Genomic DNA, 22,433 nt, shown 5'->3' with positions numbered 1-22,433 from the left:
ACCCCCAAGGTCATCAGTAACACCACCCAGCGACTTGGAAAAAAAAGTTACCACTTCAGTTTTGTGTATTCACCTGAATAGTCAGGGAACTTTCACCTATTTTATTTAGGTTTTCATTTTTTTCAAATTCCAACCAGAAGCTAAATACATTTGGAAACCAGTAAGCACTAAGTTTTACTCCAAAGGAGTAGGATCATTCAGATTTACTCCATGAAAGTATGCAACCCTTAAGCAAAGCTTTTCTTCATTAAAAAGAAAAAACAAAAAACTATACAGTAGTCTTTCCTTATGTTCATTGCACAAAATGAGTTCTGCTTTTAGAGCTTTGACACTCAGTGTTTTGTTTTGTTTTTAACAATTTAAGATGCCAACTTTAGTAACTTTTTTCTATTCCAAGAAACCCTCCTAAAGTTTTCTTTTAGGATGGTGTAGAAACCAGTATTTCTGCACAATTCACTGCATTTTCTTTGTAATAAAAACCTCTTCTCTTTAAAACCAAAAAACAAAAACCAAAAAAGGAAAGTCCTCTCCCTATCATGATTTCTGCAGCTATGCATGGATTTCTCAGTTTTACAGCTGCGTTAGCTACTTCAGACTCCAGATCTGCTTTAATGTGTAGAACTGTATCCACATTCAGCAGAATACTCTTTTATAACAACAACTTGGGGAAAGAGATCTGGAAATAAAATACATACATTTATTTATGAGTACCAGGAAACAAACATGGCCCAGTAAAACATGAGGCAAGAATGCCTACAATGAGATGCTTTTTTTTTTCTTAAAAGATTTCTTCCCCGTGGTTGTATTTTTTTTTTTTTTTTTTTAAACAACCACTTGTGGTCATTAGAATGAATCTGACAGTGCTCTGGAACGACGGTGATTACGGCAAAGCTATTCCATTTGTTTCAATGTTATGTATACCTTTTACATTCCCTTCTCACCCTCTAAATACTGATGACAGATGTCAGAGAGGCAAAAACCAGCATAAATGGAAAGACCATCAAAAAAGAGTATCACCTTGTGCTTTCAGATACATTTAAGCATTTCAGTGTACAACTGTCCTTTCACTTCACATTTTTAGCAGAATGCTGATGCAGTGCAGCAAATATGCAAAGCATCTTCTTTCACACAGTCCGTGCAGAAGACACCTAATTTTTTTTAAGTTCTGAGACACAAATAATTAAAAAAAAAAAAAAAAAAAAATCCAGGATGAACACGTTTCAAAATGCATAGTGTTCTGTGCATGAGTCCATTTTCTTTAAACTCTGAAAGAATAAAGTGTAAGAAAACAAGGAAACAAAATGCTGCTGCGCTCCCTGATCCTTTCCGCTCTGCTGGTCAGGCCCCTACTCCGGCATGTAAGGACGGAGGTGGTCCTCTATGGTGCCAACCGCCCAGTGCGTAAGCTGTTCCTGCGGCAGGTAGAGGCAGATGCTGCATAACTTGAAGATTGTAGCTTTGTTTTTCGGAGTCTGCAAGGGGAATCATTTTAATCTTAATAAAGAAGACCTTTACATAACCCATCAAGTGTCACATGAAGTCAATCTCCCATAATTCTATCAAGCACTTACACACAGCAATAAAGCACACAGATCAAGGGAACAGATTACAGTCTGTACCCACAGGGACCACAGTCTAGTTAGGAAGACACAACCTTGCCATATAAAATACAGAAAGAATAAGCATGATTATAAACTAAACAAACATTTAGAGAGTTTATTCAAACAAAAAACTGAAGTCAGAAAAGTCAACTTGGACAACTTGCTAAAGGAAAATAAGGTTAAAGGCCATAGAGACACATCTTAACAGAAGTTTGAAGTCATGTCTGTATATACAAGGACAACAAAAGTGTCATAGAAGTGAGGGCAAAGATATGAAATAGAAAAAAGAAAGATTGAAGCATAACCGGGGGTAAAAGACTGGAAGAAAGCAAAAGTTATTACCAGAAAAATAAAACTGTAAGTATTATTTTTAAAAAGTAGTTACTTGGGGACACCTGGGTGGCTCAGTTTAGTGTCCAACTCTCGATTTCAGTTCAGGTCATGATCTCTCCGTTTTGTGAGTTCAAAACCTGCATCAGGCTCTGTGCTGACCATGCAGATCCTGCTTGGGATCCTCTCCCCAACCCCCACCCCCAACATCTCTGACCCTCCCCAGCTCTCTCTCTCTCTCAAAAAACAAAACATTAAAAAAAAAAAAAAAGTCACCATTTAACATCTAGCTTATGGCAAGTGTGCTAGGTGCTTTCACAGATCACCACTGCCAGTAAACGGAAGACGGAATCTAAAACCCTTGAACCGCCCGCCTTCAAAGTTCTTTTCACTTCAGCACCTTTAAAAAAAAAGCAGTCTCTATATATAAATAAACCACATAATGCACATATGTTTTTTTACTTTAAAGAAATTTCTTAAGGTTATTTATTTTGAGAGAGAGAGAGCATGAGTTAGGAGGGGCAGAGAGAGAGAGGGAGAGAGAGAATCCCAAGCAGGCTTCACACTGCCAGCACAGTGCCCGACGTGGGGATCGAACTCAGGAAACCACGAGATCATGACCTTAGCCAAAACCAACAGACACTTAACCAACTGAGCCACCCAGGTGCTATTTTTTCACTTTAAATGCTACAACAACCTTATGAATATCGTTTATTCAATTTAACAAAAAAACACACTCACAGAAGTTACCTGTCCAAGATTTCATAGCCAGTCAGTGGCTGCATGTGGATTAGAACCCAGACTCCAGGCACGTGCCTCTCTACCACATTCCCCTCCAAAATTATCATTTGTCTAGCTCTTTCCATACATCTTGCATTATGAAGGACATACGATCTCTGCTAGACGACTGTGATCAAGTTCTTTCGTTTCCTGATTTCCTCGCCTCTAAAATGGGAGTAAGAAGACCTACGCCTCCCAGGACTGTGGGGAGGATGACGTGAGCTCATGCCTGTACGGCTCCTTGAGGCCGGTAAGTAACGCACCCTGCGTTGGCCACCCTGTTGGGTCCCTCGATCCTCTTGACAGGGCAGGTATGGCAACACATCTCCGGGTCAGGAAGACCAGTAATGACCAGAGTGAAAGATGCACCTAAGAGCGCTGGAGACCAGATGCATCTACAGTCAGGGTTGACACCAGCCATCGCACTGCCCACAATTAAGGTTCCTAGGACTTGGGACTTTCAATGCAAAAATCAGGGCATTCCAGACAGACAGACAGACTGCTGGTCACCCTACCTACAACATGAACTTAGCTGACAAGCTTACAACTTTCTTTTCATTAAAAGGATTCAAGCTATTTGCTTCATAAAGCATAAACATCTGACTTTGATATAAAAACAGAAGACGATTTCCTACTTATTTAGCAATGTTACTCCTTCAAGCCACTAGCCATTTCTATATAGTATTATTGATCTGTACATCTGCGTGATAATCGGGGTGTCTGGGTGGCTCAGTCAGTTGAGTGTCTGACTTTTGATTTCGGCTCAGGCCATGATCCCAGGGTTGTGACACTGAGCCCTGCGTAGGGTTCTGAGCTGAGTGTGAAACCTGCTTAAGATTCTCTCTCTCTCCCTCTGGCCCTCTCCCCAGCTTACACTCTCTCAATCTCTATTGTGGATTCCATAATAGAAGTCAACAGCCTGCTATCCAGTATTATCTAAGTAAGTTACTCAAATGAAAGTACACTACAAGTAATTAAAAAGGAAAACTAAGGCAACTTCAAAATACCCACCATAGGAGAGCTAAGGTAAAGATGAAACAGAAAAGAAAACCCCCAAAACCCACCCAAGTCGTATGTTTTTTTGTTAGTTTTATGAAATGCCTCCACTGAAATTAACTTTCTTCCCATAGTTCTTACTTGTACCTATAATACCATATGTGTTTTAAAATGTTCTTACAAGATACAAAGTCAACATATAATCTTCCTAAGGAGTCTTCAGTTCCTTGAAGGTAGCAGTATGATTCACCTTCATGTTTTTACTGTCATACTCTTCTAGTAAAAATAAACAATGTTCTACAAGGCATAACTAGTATCATAAATACTCTTCTAAATCACCTGCCCGGTGAGGCCTTCTCTGGGGACACCATTTAAGAATTCTGACCCAATGGCTTACATACCCCGCACCATCTTCTCTTAGCACTCATCACGTGAGTTGCATACTGTACTTCTCTGCTGCTGGGCCTCCCCTACCATGCAGTGGGAGTCCCTGATGACAGAATTTCTGTCTAATGGGTTCACTGTTGCACAGCACCTGGCACACAGTAGTAGGCATTCATTTGTTGAATGAATGGTAATTAAAGCGATGCTATTTTTAAAGGTTAATAACAAAACATGTTATAAATTCTAAGTGATGATACTCAGGTTTAGGTTGATGAGATAAAGAACGTTCTACAGAATAAGAAAGAATCTGGAATACCTGCATCACTTAAATTGAAAGTGCTTATTTAAAACACATTTGGATCTTTTAAATACAGATGTATTTTATCCCTTCAGATTTTTAAAAAAATAATCTTTTTAATTAAGTTTCTTTATTTTTGAGACAGAGCGTGAGCAGGGGAAAGGCAGAGAGAGAGGGAGACACAGAATCCCAAGCAGGCTCCATGCTCAGAGCTGTCAGTACAGAGCCCGATGTGGGGCTCCAACTCGCAAACTGTGAGATCATGACCTGAGCCGAAGTCGGACGTTTAACCGACTGAGCCACCAAGAAGCCTCCAGATTTTTATTTATAAGATCTAAGGCTACAGCATCTCAAAACATAATCTGTGTTACTAACCACCTGAAGATTTTGTTCAAAACATAGATTCTGATTGAGTAGGATTGGGGTAGGGCCTGAGAGTCCACATATTTAAGAATCTGCTATGGTCTGTTGACCGTACTTTACTTAGAAAAGCTCTACCGCAGGGTTTCTTAAAACACTGTTTTGGGGTGCCCGGGTGGCTCAGTCGGTTGAGCTTCCGACTTCAGCACAGGTCATGGTCTCACAGTTTGTGAGTTCAAGCCCCGCGTTGGGCTCTGTGCTAACAAAACAGCTCAGAGCCTGGAGCTTGCTTCGGACTCTGTCTCTCTCTCTCTGGCTCCCCCTCCCCCACTCATGCTCTGTCTCTATCCCTCGAAAATAAATAAATGTTAAAATTTAAAAACAAAAAAACCACGCTGTTTTAAGTTCACTGGAGTTTACTAGAATCATGACTTTTAAAAGCTCTCAGGCAGTTCTAATATGCAGCAAAGTTTGGGAACCACTATTCTAGGGTGAGGCCCAGGGTATCTTTTGATTTTTAAATAACTTCAAAAATAATGCAGTTTTTAAGTGGCAAAACAGAATTAATTAACACATATGGAAAAATAATTTGCTGGTTGCCTGGGTGGCTCAGTTGGATCTCCCCGTTTGTGAGTTCGAGCCCCACATCAGGCTCTGCTATCAGTGCAGAGACTTCTTTGGATCCTCTGTCCCCCTCTCCTTCTGTCCCTACCCCACTTGCACTCATTCTCAAAAATAAACATTTTTAAAAAAAATCTTTTGCTAACAAGTGTTTTTTTTTTTTTTTTTTTAGTTTGTTTATTTTGAGAGAGAGAGCATGATTGGGGAAAGGGCAGAGAGAGAGGGAGACAGAGAATCCCAAGCAGGCTCCACATGGCTCAAACTCACAAAACTGTGAGATCATGACCTGAGCCAAAACCAAGAGTTGGACACTTAACCAAATGAGCCACCCAGGCACCCCTAACGAATAAGCTTTTTAAATGAGGAGTTAAGTGGAAGGAAGGCAGGCAGGCAGGGAAAAAAAATTAAAATTAAAAAATGCTTACCTGCAAGTGCTGTCTGTCAATGAAGAGAAACACTGACTGGTTAGGATTGTTGACAACAATTCCAGTCTTGTCCTTGCGGCTCAGTACATGCAGAAACTGTTTTTCATAGTCACCGTGATGAAACTCAAATTTGGCCTAATTAAGAAACACATTTACATGTAAGTACAAAGACGTTACCCTACTTGAAACATCTACCGCATCCACAGGCATCGAGTTGTGCCATCCAATGCAGTAGCCAACTATGCCTACTCAAGTTTAACATATTAAATGCATTTTAAAATTCAGTCCTTCGCTAACACTAGCCACATCTCAAATATTCAATAATCACATGTGGCCAGTGGCCACCATTGTGAACAGTCTGTTGAGATACATAGCATTGCCTTTATCACAGAAAGTTCTAGTGAACAGCACTCCATTACAGAATTCGACCTTCAAGAAAAACACTGCATCAGGGTGACTAGATCCTCATTCTCAATGATTTTAGGCCAAATTCTATAAAACTAGATTTTCAAACCTACATGGCTCAAAACTTCCAACATATTTGGTGTCCCCCAATGTAATGCTTAAATAAGCCGAATGACACCTCGCTCCTTTTTATTATAAAGAACACACTACAGATAGCTTTTACGAAGAGATGTATTCCAATCTCAGCAGTACATGTCACTACTTACGTGACCTTGTACATATCCCCTAACTTTTCTAAACTTCAGTTTCATCTCAGGTTCTAACCCATCAGGACAGTTAAGGGGATTAAATGATACATAAAGCCCACACCTGAAAGGTATCCAGTCCTAACATAGATGGACTTGAGGATGTTATGAACCCCTCAAAATTTTAAAGATGTTTTCATGTGGGGTTTTTTCAGATTAAAAAAAACTTTAAGTTAGGAAGAAGTATTCTCAAATCAGAACATCCTTTTACTCTTTTAACATGAGGAAAATCAACTCCATCCTCCCACAAAACGTCCGTGGAGACACTAAGTGCTGGGTGAAACAACCAGGCTAATGGAGAATTCAAAAAGCAGAGAAACCTTAAAGATCTCTTTATTTATATAATGTTCAATTATTTTAAGAAAGACTGTTAGTCCATTTGACTCAACTTTTATCTTCTTATGTCAAGACAGCAAGAAACACTGACAAGGAAAAACCAGTTCCTGCGATCTAGAATTTGACTGCCTAGCTTCTCTTACAAGCCATAACATAAAATGATATGCTCCCCCCACACTGTTGCATGGAAAAAGGATATTCCACTGTATCTCTGCACAAATTCAAATATTTATGAATATGAAAATAAGGCTACTAAGGTTCTGACACGGCTCAAAAGGATACGCACATGCAAATATAAAACCTAACTTGCTTCAAATCTTTCCTAGAATAAGCTGAGGTTATCTGTAAAACCCTAAACTGAGTTCCTATCTTCAGAGTGCTACGTGAAGAAGGGAGAAATAATTAACACAGCGGGCGCTGTAGGCAGTATTAGCAAATGATTGTGGATTGGGCCTTGGAAAGAGGACAGTAATTTTCCCCGGGAAAGCGCTAAGAAAAGGTAATTTGGAAAATGCCATTCCAGGAAACAGGGCCAACATTAAGCACAAATGTGTCAAAATTAAAATACTATTCAAGCAAGTGGGGCACCCGGCTGGCTCAGTCAGTTGTGCATCCAACTTGGGCTCAGGTCATGATCTCACGGCTCGTGACTTTGAGCTCCGCATCGGGCTCTGTGCTGACAGCTCAGAGCCTGGAGGCTGCTTCGGATCCTCTGTCTCCCTCTCTCTTTCTGCCCTCCCTGCTTGCACTCTGCCTCTCTCTCTCAAAAATAAACAATTATTTAAAAACTTAAAAAAAAAAACAAAAAACTGTTCAAGTAAGAAAGCTTCAAGTATTCCAGTATGGCAAATACCAGGGAGAGACTAGAAGAGGCCAGTAGAACATCACACTGAAAAGAGATTTCAGTGAGACTGAAAAGGGCTTCTATGTTTCTGTGGCATTTCAATTCTATCCTATTGAATACATAAAGATTTAGGAAGGAAGGAAGGAATAGTCCCCACCAAAAAGAAAACCCTAATAAGCAGCATGAAAGCAATGCCGAGAAGTAACAAAATATTTGAACAGTGTGATGAAGAACTAACGCAGCAAGAGCGTTTAGGGATAAAGAGGAAAGAAGAGAGATTTTAACACGTACCACCTAGTACTTTGAATATAGTAGGAACTTGTTATCGAAAAACAACCTTTACTCTGGTTCCTACTAAATCTCATTACTATTCAAACTTTAAAGTGCTTCAAGGGGCGTCTGGGTGGCTCAGTCAGTTGGGTGTCTAACTTCGGCTCAGGTCAGGTCATGATCTCGCAGCCCGTGAGTTTGAGCCCTGCATCTGGCTCTGCTGACAGCTCGGAGCCTGGAGCCTGCTTCAGAATCTGTAACTCCCTCGCTCTCTGCCCCTCCCCCACTGACGCCTGGTCTCTCTCAAAAAAAAAAAAAAAAAGTTAAAAAAAAAAAGTTAAAGTGCTTCAAGAGTCAAAGAATCAAAAAAAAAAACAAAAGAAAGTTTTCAAATTGAAGTTTATCTTTCCTTCTTTCATTTACCTCAAGAACGAAATTATTTATATTTATGACCTCTCATTCAGGATACTATTTTAAATTACAAGGGAAGTAAGTTCATCTTTACACTATTAACTTGTTTCCTGAAGCTGAACTCTAAACTTACCTCTGTCCTATAAAGTGCTTATACTCAGTCCACCTCTACCCTATATAGTGCTTACACTCAGTCCATAATATTAGGTTTTTATAATACAGGGCACTTCCCACAGTACAGAGTAGCAAATTCTGAGCATAAGCTTTACAGGAATTACGTCTTGATTGCCACTTAACTGCACGACCTTGGGCTGTTTAGCTAATCTGCAACTGCCTCAGAGTCTTCCTTGGCAAAAGGAGGCTCCTGTCTGCATCGTTATTGTAAGGATGAAGATTAAATGTATATATTCAGGAGACAGCCTAGCACAACTCTCAAACACCATTATTTGAAAAAGTAGTGCTTGACTTGAGACAAGACTATTTTAACACAACTATCCCAAATAAGGTCTCAGAGGGAAAGAGAAGAGAATTGGAAATTTTTAAAAATACAGGGAGAAGTGAACCAGTTTCCCAGTGAAAAATTCTGAATGAAAAAAAAAATCCTTCCAGTGCTTCCGGACAGCAGTTACAGCTGATGCGTAAGACATGCTCTGATAACTACAAACACGCCCCATCATTCCTGGTCTTCCTGCTTGCCACATTAAACTTCTATTCTCCAGCACATTCACGTGAGTTAGTATCATCCATTAAAGGAAAACATGAATACGCAATACTTTTACCCACATTTAGGGCTATATGTTAACTTTAGAACTTATTTCTGTCAAATGAACCTTAGAAAAAGAACGATAATTTGAGCTGTTGTGCAAAACATTACCATGGGGACAGGGGGAATATACCAATTTGTTCATACACAAAAGCACCATAAAGATACTTCATAGTAATGGATAAATGCAAAATTTTTTCAATCATAATTTTCGCTATTTTTATTATAGATATAAGTATGATTGATGTATTTACGACATTTACATATATGTAGAATAAAACTTGGCCATACCTGACCTAGAAGTAACCATGTTGGTATTTCAGGGGAGGTTACTTTACTTTCTCCTATGCATATAAAGCTACCATACATAAAATTAGGATCACTGCCTCAAGGGCAAATGCTCTTCAATACTAGAAACTAGTACATCAAATGACAAGTCAAAAGTTGGCAGAGATGTCCGGGAAGATTACTTCACCACCACTACCAGATTTACTCCTCTCTTGTATAGTTTTATACACAAATCTACTTTTAGAAAAGGATTTCTTATATCAGACTCCTTTGAGAACCAGATGGTTAGGTATACTATTTTGGGAGTACAATTTCAGAGGAGAGATCACCTGAGTTCATTCATGGGCCCCTCTGTAAATCTATCCTCAAAGATTTTCTCTAGCCGTTATTTCAAAGACACACTGGAGTAGTTAGGACCACCTCTCATTCTCAAGAGATTCTGTCACCCAAATGCTTTCTCCTCTTGCATCACAATATCCAAACAGACGAGAGCAACTCATGAGTTAAAACTGATTAGAAGGCATATTCTCAAAAAAATTTAAGTTAGGCCCTATTTACTCACTTAAGTGTACACCACACTTAGAATAAAATACCTGAACAGGCCTAAAAGGCTCATCAGATTCCTTCCACCTAGAAAACAGGAGACAGACAATTTTTTCAATATCATTCCGAGGCCAAAGAATGAAATCCATCTCCTGAGTACAGCCAATTACATCCTATAAAATGACCAAAAAAAAAAAAAAAAAAAAAAATTACTTTCAAAGAAACAAAGTTATAACAAGCAATGAATGTCACCAATTACAGGTTTGATTACAGAAACATTTCACAAGTACAGAAGGTGCGTGAAGCATCATTTTATGTATTAAGAGGTAAGAGGAATAGAACAGTACCCAATCTGACTAGCCCATGGCCTACTTCTAATCTTTATCTTGTAGACTCCACATACTCAGTCCAATGTTGCTCATATCAAGACCTAGATTAATCAGCACATGGTGAAAACTCCAACTCAGGCTGATTTTTCTGGTTAAGTCCCAGTATTTTTTATTTCCATTCTTCAAAAGCAGAACCTAGTTAATATATAAGCAAAGCTGTCTTGGTATTTTTATTATATACTTACACAAAACTATTTTCTCCATTCTTGTTCCTTATTATCATAGTCCAGCGTATTAATTTTCAAAGGCCAGTAAACCTTTCAGACCAGTACATGGTTCTTTCTAACCTTCCCCCACGCCACTAATCGTGGGGATCTCCTGTTCAAATATGTTCATACTAACTTCCAAAGAGTTGCAGAAATTTAGAAGATTGACAGCAGTAATTCCTTCTACTTTAACTTATAAGGAGCACGTCAGTTCTCTCCCCAAAAAAGAAAATCCAATAAACAGTAACATAAAACATTATTTACGGCAATAATACACACCACTATCAGCATAACACCACACGCAAAAAGTCATCCATGTTTTATTTGAAGTCAACTTCATTCTTAGGGGGAAAAAATGTAAGTTTAACTTGTAAAAACTTACCAAATCAGGACTGACAAACAGAACTTACCCTTCTCATAGACTGGTATCGAGGAGCATGGAGCTGTACCACATCCTTCTGTAAAAGCTCTATGGAACTTTCCAAGGAATAGCTAGAATCTCGCACACCTTTCAGGATATTTTCTTCGTAATTATTTGTCATAACTGGTATAACCTCAGACACTTCAAAAAGTGCTGATTTTTTCTTCTAAAAGGAAAAAACAAAGCGTATTAACCCACCGATAGTAGCATATTGTCTTTTAACACCCAGTTCATGTTACAATGTCATGTATCCTTATTCTAGTATTAACTGAAGTGATTTTTTATAATGAAATGCCAGATTTTCAAATAGGTGGATCCTTCTGTTCTTCCTCCAACCCCCATCACTCCCGTTACCCCTACCACACACAAACAGGCTATAATAAGAATGTTTTACTGCACGCTCTTACAGTATCCAGAACAGGTAACTTATTTTAAACAGTAATATTTCTTAAACATGGTGAGAGATAAACACTAGACACACCTAATGCTAAAAAAAAAAAAAAAAAAGTGATTGGGGCGCCTGGGTGGCGCAGTCGGTTAAGCGTCCGACTTCAGCCAGGTCACGATCTCACGGTCCATGAGTTTGAGCCCCGAGTCGGGCTCTGGGCTGATGGCTCAGAGCCTGGAGCCTGTTTCCGGTTCTGTGTCTCCCTCTCTCTCTGCCCCTCCCCCGTTCATGCTCTGTCTCTCTCTGTCCCAAAAATAAATAAACGTTGGGGAAAAAAAAAAAAAAAAAAGTGATTTACTCTTGATGTACTTTCATTTAACTGATTCTACACAGTTAAATTAAAATCTCAACAGTTTAAAAACAAAGCTGTACAAACTACCGTTTTTTAACTCCTTAAAAGAGTCAAGTATCATTACCACTTTTACGTATTACATAAAAGTGTCAATATATGAAACAAGAAAAAAAATTAAAAGACGACCAAACTGAGTTTCAAATTTACTTGTAACCAAGCACTCATCAATTTAGGTTATAAAATTCATGGACTACTCAGGACAATTGCCTGGGCACTGTCCATTCAGAGTAAAAATGGGTTTTCATGGTGTTAAAGAACTAGATGGTACAACTCAGGGCATCTTCTATATTAAAAGAACTAACCTCACCAAGTATGTCTTGGATTTAGTTCTACTGAACTTATAATACCTTCAATTAAAATCTGATCTTCTCAATTCTGCAGTCAACACATCAACAAAAAGACAAAATGGAAAAGTCAATCCCTGGTACTACCCAATCTTGGGATAATCACTTCAAAACCACCACTCTGAAATCACTTTGCAATGCTATATACTCCAGCAGCCAAAAGCATCCTTAAATACAGGCATACCTTGGAGATATCGTGGGTTCAGTTCCTGACCACAGCTATAAAGCTAATACCACAATAAAGCACGCCAAATTAATTTTTTGGTTTCCCAGGGCGTATAAAAATTATGTTTACACTACACTGTAGTCTATTAAGTGTGCAAGAAGCATTATGTCTTAAAAAAAATAATGTACATACCTCAATTGAAAAATATTGCTAAAAAATGTTAACGATCCTCCGAGCTTTCAGCAAGTAGTAATAACTGATTGTAGATCACCATAACAAATACACTGATTAAAAGAAAGCCTAAAATATTTCTAGAATTACCCAAATGTGACACAGAGACATGAAGTGCACAGATGCTGTTGGAAAATGGCGCTGACAGACTTACTCAATCCAGGGTTGCCGCAAACCATCAATTTATAAAAACCAAAATACCCACGAAGCACAGTAAAGTGAAGAGCAATAAAACCACGGTATGCCTGTACAAATACTCTTCAAGAGTTAAGAGTGGGGTAAATACCCAGGAAACTTCCAAATATTAAATAGATGCCACACTAAGAATCTATTTCTGGTCTGAAATTAGCTCACAACTTCGGTGCAACAATTAAAGCAGTAGTTCCTTATACTCATAACCTAATCTCATGTCAAACAGATCATTGAAGAAACTGGCCATTTTAAGTTGCAAAAAAATAAATACTGCTTTTATAATGTTCTCTTTGACTACTCGCAACTCAGTTGTTTGCTACTTAACCGTGTAGTTAATTCTGATTCCGTTCACCACCCCCCCCCTCGAAATTTCAGTCTTTAGGTCCTTTTGAATTTTAATAAATTGTACTTCTAAACACAAATTAACCATTAACAGTATTTAGTTGTTCCTAAAAATTAAAGTGTATTGTAATCCATTAAATGTGCCAAGAGAAAAGGTATCTTTAACAAGAAGTTGAACAGACTAGTTTCAGCATGTAAACATCTTGATTCTAATTTACCACTTTCAAACGTCCTGCTTTATAGGCAATCCTTCAATTAATAATGTTCTCCATGTAACTCTACATAAATGTAATTTATTGTAAAACAGAAATGCGAGTTTTACAACATTGCTCCCCCCAGGTTAACTAAAAATAGACCCTACTAAGCTTTAGAGTATTTCCAAACCAACAAGTCCTCCAGCCTTCCACGGGGAGTTACCCGGCACGACACCAGCTCGCGCAGAGAATTCCCCATAAGGGTCGAAGTGAAAGCACATACGTAGACTTCTGTCAACCACTCTTTAACCTAACACGCAGGTATTTAAGGGTAACAAATAACTTAATATACACTTACAAAAATCACTTGTGCTAATTCACATTAAGAATTTTAAATTACCTTCTCCTTGAATACAAAGGCAATATACATCTTGAAGTCAAACTGGTCAGCTAGAGATTCTTTTTTCTTTCTAAGCTGAGCACGTAGTCTGTTCAGAGCTTGTTTCTTCCGGGAGTTTGGGTCCCCCATTTTGAAATACAGGTGGTACTAAAGCCTTTGGAAATTGTCACTAAACTATGGGCACTTTTTCTTAAGACTCAAGTACAACAGAAACAAGTCATTTTTTTTCCTGCTAATATGATTGAATAGCTAAAATCACGACTGTAACCCAAAAACTGCACCTTCTGGCAATATTAGCAGACTGTCATATTACAGGGTCAAGAAACAAAAGCTGCTGTCCAGTCATGTTTGGACAATAACGTTTGGGGTTATGGGGAAAGAGGAAGGGGAGGAAGGAAAGACAGAGAGGAGAAAATACTTGGAACTAACTTTTTGGAAAACGCATTTGGCTTAAATGCCAAAATAAAGGCTTTGGGGGGAAATGAAAAGCCTATTATCAGGATTTAGGTGTGCAATAAAACACAGCTGACACCAGTCCAATCCTTCAAATCCATCCGGATTTTTCCCCCTCTTTAGAGAAGGGATTATGATAAGGAACGGGGGGGGGGGGGGGGGAGTGTAATGATCCCTGCTTTCCAAATACCAAAACAAAAAAATTATAAAGGGAGGGAAAGAAAAACCCAACCCCCCCCAAACACCAAAACAGGGTAGGTGAAGGAAACCGAAATATCCAATTGGGTTTTACCCAGCCAGATCCATGGCTGCAGTACCTAATCACTTCTTAAGTTATTCCAGATTTCACTATTGCTATGTATTGCCAGTGCTTGTTATTGATTACACTTGGTGGTGAGCAAAGAGAAAAGTGCAAAATCGGTAGAGAAGGAAGGGGAGAGGTACAGGGTTTCCCTGCAATCAACTACAGTGTATACCGGGGGCGGACAGGTGTTGCCCAAAGGAGCCATGAGAAGAAACAGCGGAGTCATTACCAACTTCCCCATCACCCACATTTTCACCCTCAGGCGACTGCTAATGCTGCTGCCATGGAAAATCATGATGGCAGAGAGAAAGGGGGTATATAACACGATATAACAGTTATTCCGGCTCTGTGGCTGGACCTGATTAATGCCCGGGATCCCAACACCCCCAGCCCTGCAATGAGTCCTACATTCCCCAAAGGGAGCCTTCCCTAGGAATCTGGCCCCGTTCAAGATCGTGGGGAGCGCGACTTATCTTCTTGCGAGCATTGCTGAGGCAAAGGCGGTGGGCTCTTCTCCCAGACAGATCCCAGGCAGCGCCCAGGGACCACCTGCCTTCCACCCCCCAGGTCCCACCCCCACCCTTTGCCTTCAGCGGCAGCGACTCACTCGCACCACGGGAGACACAGGATCACTCGGGTTTTCACTCATTTCATCGTGGAAACAATTCCCGCCCGGGTAGAGGAGGCGGGAGAGGGAAAATGGGATGGATCAGTGGGAAAAAAAGAAAATAGTTGTGTTAATATGAATTACTTTTTAAAGTACGCCCAGCCCACCCCCCCCGGAAAAAAAAAAAAAAAAAAAAAAAAAGGCCCTGAAGTTCCCGGATTCCGGATTAAGCTCGCTCGCTCTCTCTCACGTTGAACAGACCATGTTTCCCGAGTTTGGCTAGTTTAGGGTGGGGTCATTAGTTGGTTTCCCGAGGGGGCAGAGGGGTGGAACCGAGGCAGCTGGGACGGGGGCGGGTGACGGGGAAATGCCCTCCCTGTCCCCGCGCAGACCGGGACTCACTGACCGACGCTCGGGCGGGGTTCGGGCCCTCTAGCCGCAGCCTGCGGGCGGAGCGGTGGCGGCGGCAGAAGAGGAGGCGGCGGCGGGGGCGCTGCTCGCAGCACGGGCAGGAGCCATGTCAAGAGAAAACCACCAGCCAACTGAGCCCCTCCATCCCCGCTGCAGTGCGCACTGTGACCGGGCCGCCCGCGCTGCTGCCGCCGCTCAGCCCCCACCTGGGACCCATAGTCTGGCTCGGCGCCCCGGGCGGCGGCGGACGGAAGGACGCGGAGGCGGCGGCGGCGAGAGAGAGAAAGAGAGAGAAAGAGAGAGAGAAAGAGAGAGAGAGACCGAGAGAAAGGAGAAGAAGTAACGAGGAGAAAGAGGGGTGGGATTGGTACTGGCGGCGGAGGGGGAGGGGAGGAAGGGGAGGGGAGCCCTGCGCTACGGGGTCTGTCAGCGAAGCAAACCCCCCAAAATAAAGTTATTTCAGTTCAAGCATCTGCTCTCGAGTCTTTCTTCCCCCACGGTCGGGTTCCGGCTCTCAGGAAGGAAGGTCGAGGAGACCCGGAGGGGGCAAAGCCGAAGCGGAGGGTGAGAGTCCGCGGTGGCACAGCCTCGTTTCCCCCCCAACCGCAGGCTGCGGAAACGGCGGCGGCCTCGGGCGCCTCCCGGGTCCGGGGCAGAATCGCGTTTGAGGAGGGGAGCGAGAACAAACAACTTAAAATGGCAGCGACGGCCGCTGCGTCACACGCCCCTCGCCGGCACCGCCCAGAACTCTCTGCGGCTGCGCACCGCGCGGGCCGCCACCATCTGCACAGAGCGAGGGGGGGAGGGGAGGCTGGAGGCGGAGAGTGTCCCGTGGTTATCAAGCAGAGAGGAAAGAAGGGCAGCAGGAGAGAGTATGAAGAAGCTTTCCAAAGGATGAGTCTTTGAAATTAAACTTCTTAGTTGACATTCCCGCCTCCAAGGAGAGTTTGAGAATAGAGACTCCCCTCCCGAGCAGCATGGAGTTTCCATGGGGCGTGGCAAGTTGCAACCCATACTCCCGCCGCCCCCTCCGTCTGGCGGTCCCAGCTCCTGAGTTGGCTCCTCGCCCCACCCGCTCACGGTCGTCATAAAGCCACGCCCTTCCCTCGCCCGCACAAAGCACCCGGATGGAGTCCCTCTTCCGGGGTCTCGGTCGGCCCCCGCGATAGGTCTGGCGGCGAGTCTGAGCTGAGCCAGCGGGCTGAGAGTTGGCGGAGGCGGGGGCGGAATGAGGGAGGGAAAGGGAAGTGTGATGGGAGGTCGGGGACGATCCCCGTTTCACCTCACTGTGCTTCACTTAACTACAGGGTCTGCGCGCAGGGTCTTGCAGCGAGAAGCTGACAACTCCTTTCCAGCGCCTGGAATGTCAGCCGCGCGCTGCGGAGAGTGTCTTCCACGGGTCCCACGTGGCTCCGTCCCCACCTCGCCACGTGCGCGGGCAGGGAGGGCGGTCCTCAGGCTCTGAGGAAGGTCACCGTTGGACGCCTTTGGAACGTGGCTGCTGTGACTTGGGAGAACGACAGTTGCACCTGCGGATCGTCCCCCGTTTCAGAATACGGTTTCTACTGGGATCCCCCAGGACCTGAGAGACCTAGTGCCCTATGTAGTTCACGGTCTTAGGAAAATAGGAAGAGGGTACTGTGGGACGTTTGCCGATGAATCAAGGGCGTTGAGGCCCATTTTTCAGAGCTCTGATGTGCTGATAAAGCAGTTATAAGTCGGTAATCAGCAAAAGTCAATGCTCGACAGAAGTAAAGCTACACTCTTTTATGAACTCTACTCAGTATGATGAAATTTAGAAGTCCTTCGGATTACTGCCCTTCACTTGGGAAAATCAAAATAGAGTACCTGCAATACCCTTTTTTTTCACCCATGACCCAAAAGAATTATTTGTGAGCTACCATTCCATATAAATTCTTGTCCAGAACTGAAAGATGAAATTCCTGCTACTGCTTCCCTGATTGATTTTCACAATCACATACTGATAATTGTAAATCATCACTATTGAAGATTTAGGGTAGTTTATGACATTTAGTTACCAAAAAAAGATATTAAAAAAATTAACACTGGTTCATGTCTTTTTTTTCCCTACGAAGAACATTTTTTTTTTTAATTTTTTTTTCAACGTTTATTTATTTTTGGGACAGAGAGAGACAGAGCATGAACGGGGGAGGGGCAGAGAGAGAGGGAGACACAGAATCGAAACAGGCTCTAGGCTCTGAGCCATCAGCCCAGAGCCTGACGCGGGGCTTGAACTCACCGACCGCGAGATCGTGACCTGAGCTGAAGTCGGACACTTAACTGACTGCACCACCCAGGCGCCCCACGAAGAACATTTTTTGTTAAAGCAGATTGTAAATTAAGCTTTTTAAAATAATTTATTTTAGTTTATTTATTTTGAGAGACAGAGCGAGCAGAGACAGAATCCCAAGCAGGCTCCATGCTGTCAATGTGGAGCCCAACTTGCCGCTCAAACTCACAAACTGGGAGATCAGGACCTGAGTTGAAATGGAGAGTCAGAGGCTTAACCAACTGAGCCACCCAGCCGCCCCAGCAGATTATAAATCCTTATCAGTACAAATACATACAGCTTACATTTGATTGTAAAGCCAACATTCAAAAGTAAAAATGAGACGGGATCTCATGTTGTTACCAAAGGTCAATTGGCTGCAACTGGCAACAGGATGCTCTGCTCTCCTCAAGTGAGTGGACAGACTTCCATACAGCTAATAAAACCAGATTCTCCACCCCCACAAATCTAAGAGACAAAACAAAACCCACCAAGACCCGCGTGACAAACCAACACGGTAACCTGTGCTCCCATGGATGGATATGATGATGTCACTGTCACCCTAGTGTTCAAACATAGAGGATTGACATAAAGAAACTGCAGCAGTCCATCAGGGCCAATGCATATTCTCTACAAAGTGTATTTAGATTGATTCCATTAAAATAATGACATTAGGGGCACCTGGGTGTCTCAGTCAGTGGAGCGTCTGATATGGGCTCAGGTGATTATCTCCCGGTTTGTGGGTTCAAGCCCCGTGTCAGGCTCCCCACTAACAGTACGGAGCCTGCTTGGAATTCTCTCTCTGCCCCTCCCCTGCCCACTTTCTCTTTCTCTCTTTCTCAAAAATAAATAAACTTTGTAAAAATAATAAAAAACAAAACAAAACAACGACATTAGAATTTCACCCCAGGTTGAAACCCAGGACAACACTGCTCTTTCTTTTCTTTACAACCAGCACCTAGTGACTGTATTTGTCACTCGCATGTGTTGCTGCAATGTGCTACTTACCACGAATGATACCAAATAAGCCAGAGATCTCATCTGCGACTCCCAACCTTCCCTCTCCCCACTTTGACAGGCATCACCGATAAATCAATCAGATGTACAGCTTCTTACAGGTAACCCTTTTACCTTTGGCAAGATCACTTACATTCATACAACTTTTTAATATTGACAACTATTTATGTAAGTGCATGAAAATAAGGATTTTGGCTTTTTTGATACAGATTTATGTTTATTCTTACTCAAAGTGGAAGCTCAACTTTACACCTACAATATACCTAAAGATACACCTAAAATCTGCTGGACAACTGCTGATGTGACCTCCTGGGAATCCTGGCAGCATAGCCCACCTATCTCTTGTCCCCAGCCCAAGCGCAGGCCACCATGTTCTTGGGCTCTAAGACAGGCCAGCACTGAGGGGCGGCAGGCAAAAGGCATGAAAAACAAAGGGAGATGGTTTTGCTTCCCCTACTGTTTTATACTCCAGTAAATGTGCTTTGAATACAGACTCCTGGGGGCGCCTGGGTGGCGCAGTCGGTTAAGCGTCCGACTTCAGCCAGGTCACGATCTCGCGGTCCGTGAGTTCGAGCCCCGCGTCGGGCTCTGGGCTGATGGCTCAGAGCCTGGAGCCTGTTTCCGATTCTGTGTCTCCCTCTCTCTCTGCCCCTCCCCCGTTCATGCTGTGTCTCTCTCTGTCCCAGAAATAAATAAACATTGAAAAAAAAAAATTTTTTTTGAATACAGACTCCTGTCCGTATACTTCTGCCTCTCTGCTGTCCGAGATCTGTGAGGGACTGCAGGAGTAGGAGGTGGACAGAGGGCAACATTTCCTTGACTTCTTTAGCCTAACTGCAAGACAACTTTTCTCTAGAAATGTTCCTGCCCCTTTCTTTTCAAAAGCACCTTTCATAGAACCCTGTGCCTGGACATGCTCCTTGGGACCCTTGGGATTAGTGGAAAGTAAACTGACAGGGAAGGCAAAGTTCCCTTTGCTCCTTTGACCTCTGCCCCTGCCCTTGCCTAGGTACACATAACATACATAAGCCATACAGACTGCTTAAAGTTCAATTTCAAACATCTTCTGTAAGTCACTGGAGGAAGGGTTGGTGAGTGAGGGGTTAGTATGCTGCCGGGACTTGCTTCCTAATGCAGCCCACCGGGTTTCGGAAGGATGCACTGGACAGGTGCCTGCAGGAACCTCCATGTGCTCATCTCCTGAGGCCAACCCGCCATCGTCTACACCGCTGAAAGCTACAGAACCGTTGGGGTGCTGAGCAGGAGGCTTAATGAAAGACTGGCAGTCTTGTAGGAAAGTAGGCTTGTCCCCTACTAAGGGAATGTCTGGGGCTTGACTGGACTGGGAGGCTGATGGGGGTGGGCAGCCTGAGGGTGGCCCACAGTGTCATATACATTGGCTGCCATCGGGAGGGAGTGATGCCCATCACAGACACATGAGGTGCCAGATAGGGCATCCCATTGGCCACATGATAGGACTGGGCAGGGACAAAGGCTGGCTGCAGGGGTGGGACCAGACCACTGGCACAGGCTGGGAGGTGAGGAATGAGTTCCCTTGGAAAGGCGGTGCTGGCTGGGTGATGGCAGTGGGTGCAGGAGGCTGGAGAACTGACCGCAGAAGGGCAGCTGAGCCCGGACACTCTTGAACCCCTCTTCTAACCAGCAGTCCGCCGCAGGGGGAGTGTGTCTGTGAGCAGCCTGGACGAGACCTAGAGAGGCAGCACCGGAAGACTGACCGCCTCCAGCCCCGAGTGCATGGCTGCAATTCCCCCGTGAACAGCATCAGGGCCCAGGGCTCCAGGGCTGGCTTCATTGCTGTGGCCGAGAGGGCGGTGCGGGCTGACTGAGCCACAAGCCCACGGGAGGCCGAGTCAGGGCCACTGGCTTGAAAGGCAGGAGATGGTGATGCTACCGCTGTCACCGGCGTGGTCACTGGGGCAGATGAGAAAGGACCCTCGCAGGGCATGCTCCATGAGCACAGGGAGCTGATGCTGTCTGCTTCCCACCACTCCAGCCCTTTCTGGACACCTCGGGTCTGTTTCATGATTGCTCTCATTCTGCGTGCTCGGTGGCTGTTGTGACAGGGAATGACCCTTCTGTTGTACAAGTGGTCCGACTAGCATCAAAAGTAGCAGTCACCCCACATTCCTTCTCCAGCTTCTGCTTCCTCTCCTTCATGCTCAATCTTGCACCCATGACCTTGACAGCCATGGAGCAATGACAGATCAGCGCCAAGCAGTGCCATCACGACATATGTCAGAGAAGCCTCTATCAAGTTCCTACCCGGGACACAGGAAGTAACTTTTTCTATTGTCTGGTCAACTATGAGGTCCTTAGTATTTTCTTTTCTTTTTTTCTAATTTTTAAAGTTTATTTATTTTGAGAGAGACAGAGACAGTGTGTGGGGGGGGGGGCAGAGAGAGAGAGAGAGAGAGAGAGAGAATCTCAAGCAGGCTCTGCACTGTCAGCACAGAGCCTGATGCAGGGCTCGATCTCACAAACCATGAGATCATGACTGGAGTCGAAATCAAGAGTGGGTTGCTTAACCGACTGAGCCACCCAGGCACCCCTTAGTATTTTCATCCACAACTGGGGGTCCACCTGCTGAAACCCACAGGACCGCCTTCCAAAGAAGCCTTTGAAGAACTTCTTTCGGCTTTCAATCTTTTGACAGCATCTTCACAGCTGTGCCTTCCTCTGGACTCCTTAACTTCTATATGGCCAAAGTACTCAACCGGGAAGCTGCATTTTCCAGTACAAACCCCTTCTTCATCCGCCTGCCCCTGATGTGGACGACTGGCTTGTGGATCACAAACCTCTTTCTTTCCCCTAAAACTTTGCTGTAGACTGTTCATTTTAATTTTGACAACCCACTCTAGTTTTGGCTGTGTCCTTTACAAACTGTGTGACTTTGAACAAGTTTTGTAACTTCCCCAGGCCTCAGTTTCCTCATCTGTCTTCCAGAGGCATCTGAAGATGGCCGGTACACCAATACTCCAATCGAGGGACGAGAAGTAAGATCTTGGGTCTCAACAGCAGCTGTGCTGGACGTCTGCCCTGGAAGAAGCTGCGGAAGCCCCAAATCTGCCGCTGCCCCCAACCAAGTCCAGTGTCACTGCCTCTTCCTTGGCCACCGGTAGCCACCAAGTGCCACCACCTCCCCCATGACAACAGGCCCGTCTTCTTGATCTGCCCCTGATTTGTACCCTTGATCACTTCCATAGATGAGTTTTTTAAATAACAGCTACAAGTATGATTGAAGTAGCATAAATTCACCTATTTAGAGTATGCAATTCGATGGTTTTTAGTATTTTCACAGAGTTGTCTAATCACAATTTTAGGACATTTTCGTCACCCAAATAAGAAACCCTGTGCCCATTAGTAGGTACTCCCCCTTATCATCTTCCTCAGTCTCAGGCAACCACTAATCTATCTTCTGTCTCTCCAGAGTTGCCTTCTCTTATGGTTCATATCAATGGAATCACACGATATGTGTCCTTTTGTGACTGGCTTCTAAGTATAATGGTTCATTCATGTTGTGTTGTATTATATCTCAGTACTTAGTTCCTTTTTAATGCTGAATAATAGTTCACTGCGTATTTCATATTTTTTATTGATGTAAAATTGGTATACGGCATTATGTAAGGTTCAGGTGTACAACATTATAACTCGATATTTGTATACACTACAAAGAGTCTAGTTACTG

At 43.3% G+C, this 22,433-nt stretch overlaps 1 protein-coding gene, 1 long non-coding RNA gene and 1 pseudogene across 3 annotated transcripts; 1 reads left to right on the top strand and 2 right to left on the bottom strand.

Annotated features, from left to right (window-relative positions):
• Nucleotides 1–59: 59 nt before the first annotated feature.
• On the bottom strand, nt 60–16,145 carry CB2H6orf62 (chromosome B2 C6orf62 homolog). Of its 2 annotated transcripts, none has more exons than XM_045497217.1 (5): nt 13,646–16,145; nt 10,966–11,142; nt 10,011–10,133; nt 5,796–5,930; nt 60–1,472 (listed from the first exon to the last, which is right to left on the bottom strand). In XM_045497217.1, the coding sequence occupies exons 1-5, from the start codon at nt 13,772–13,774 to the stop codon at nt 1,347–1,349; spliced, it is 690 nt and encodes a 229-aa protein (XP_045353173.1). In that variant the 5' UTR covers nt 13,775–16,145; the 3' UTR covers nt 60–1,346. The 2 variants fall into 2 exon arrangements, with proteins under 2 accessions (XP_045353173.1, XP_045353174.1); XM_045497218.1 differs by having other exon boundaries at nt 15,010–16,084.
• A 74-nt stretch (nt 16,146–16,219) lies between these two features.
• LOC123607942 lies at nt 16,220–17,489 on the top strand. The gene is made up of 2 exons (XR_006716995.1): nt 16,220–16,589; nt 16,728–17,489. It is a non-coding gene; the product is annotated as an uncharacterized LOC123607942 (long non-coding RNA).
• Nucleotides 17,490–19,461: 1,972 nt separating this feature from the next.
• On the bottom strand, nt 19,462–21,169 carry LOC123607940 (annotated as a pseudogene).
• Nucleotides 21,170–22,433: the final 1,264 nt, after the last annotated feature.

Source organism: Leopardus geoffroyi, chromosome B2 (genome assembly GCF_018350155.1).
Source record: "Leopardus geoffroyi isolate Oge1 chromosome B2, O.geoffroyi_Oge1_pat1.0, whole genome shotgun sequence".
Lineage (NCBI taxonomy): Eukaryota > Metazoa > Chordata > Mammalia > Carnivora > Felidae > Leopardus > Leopardus geoffroyi.
Note: the sequence above shows the minus strand (reverse complement) of the source record. Positions and strands in the feature narration are given on the sequence as shown.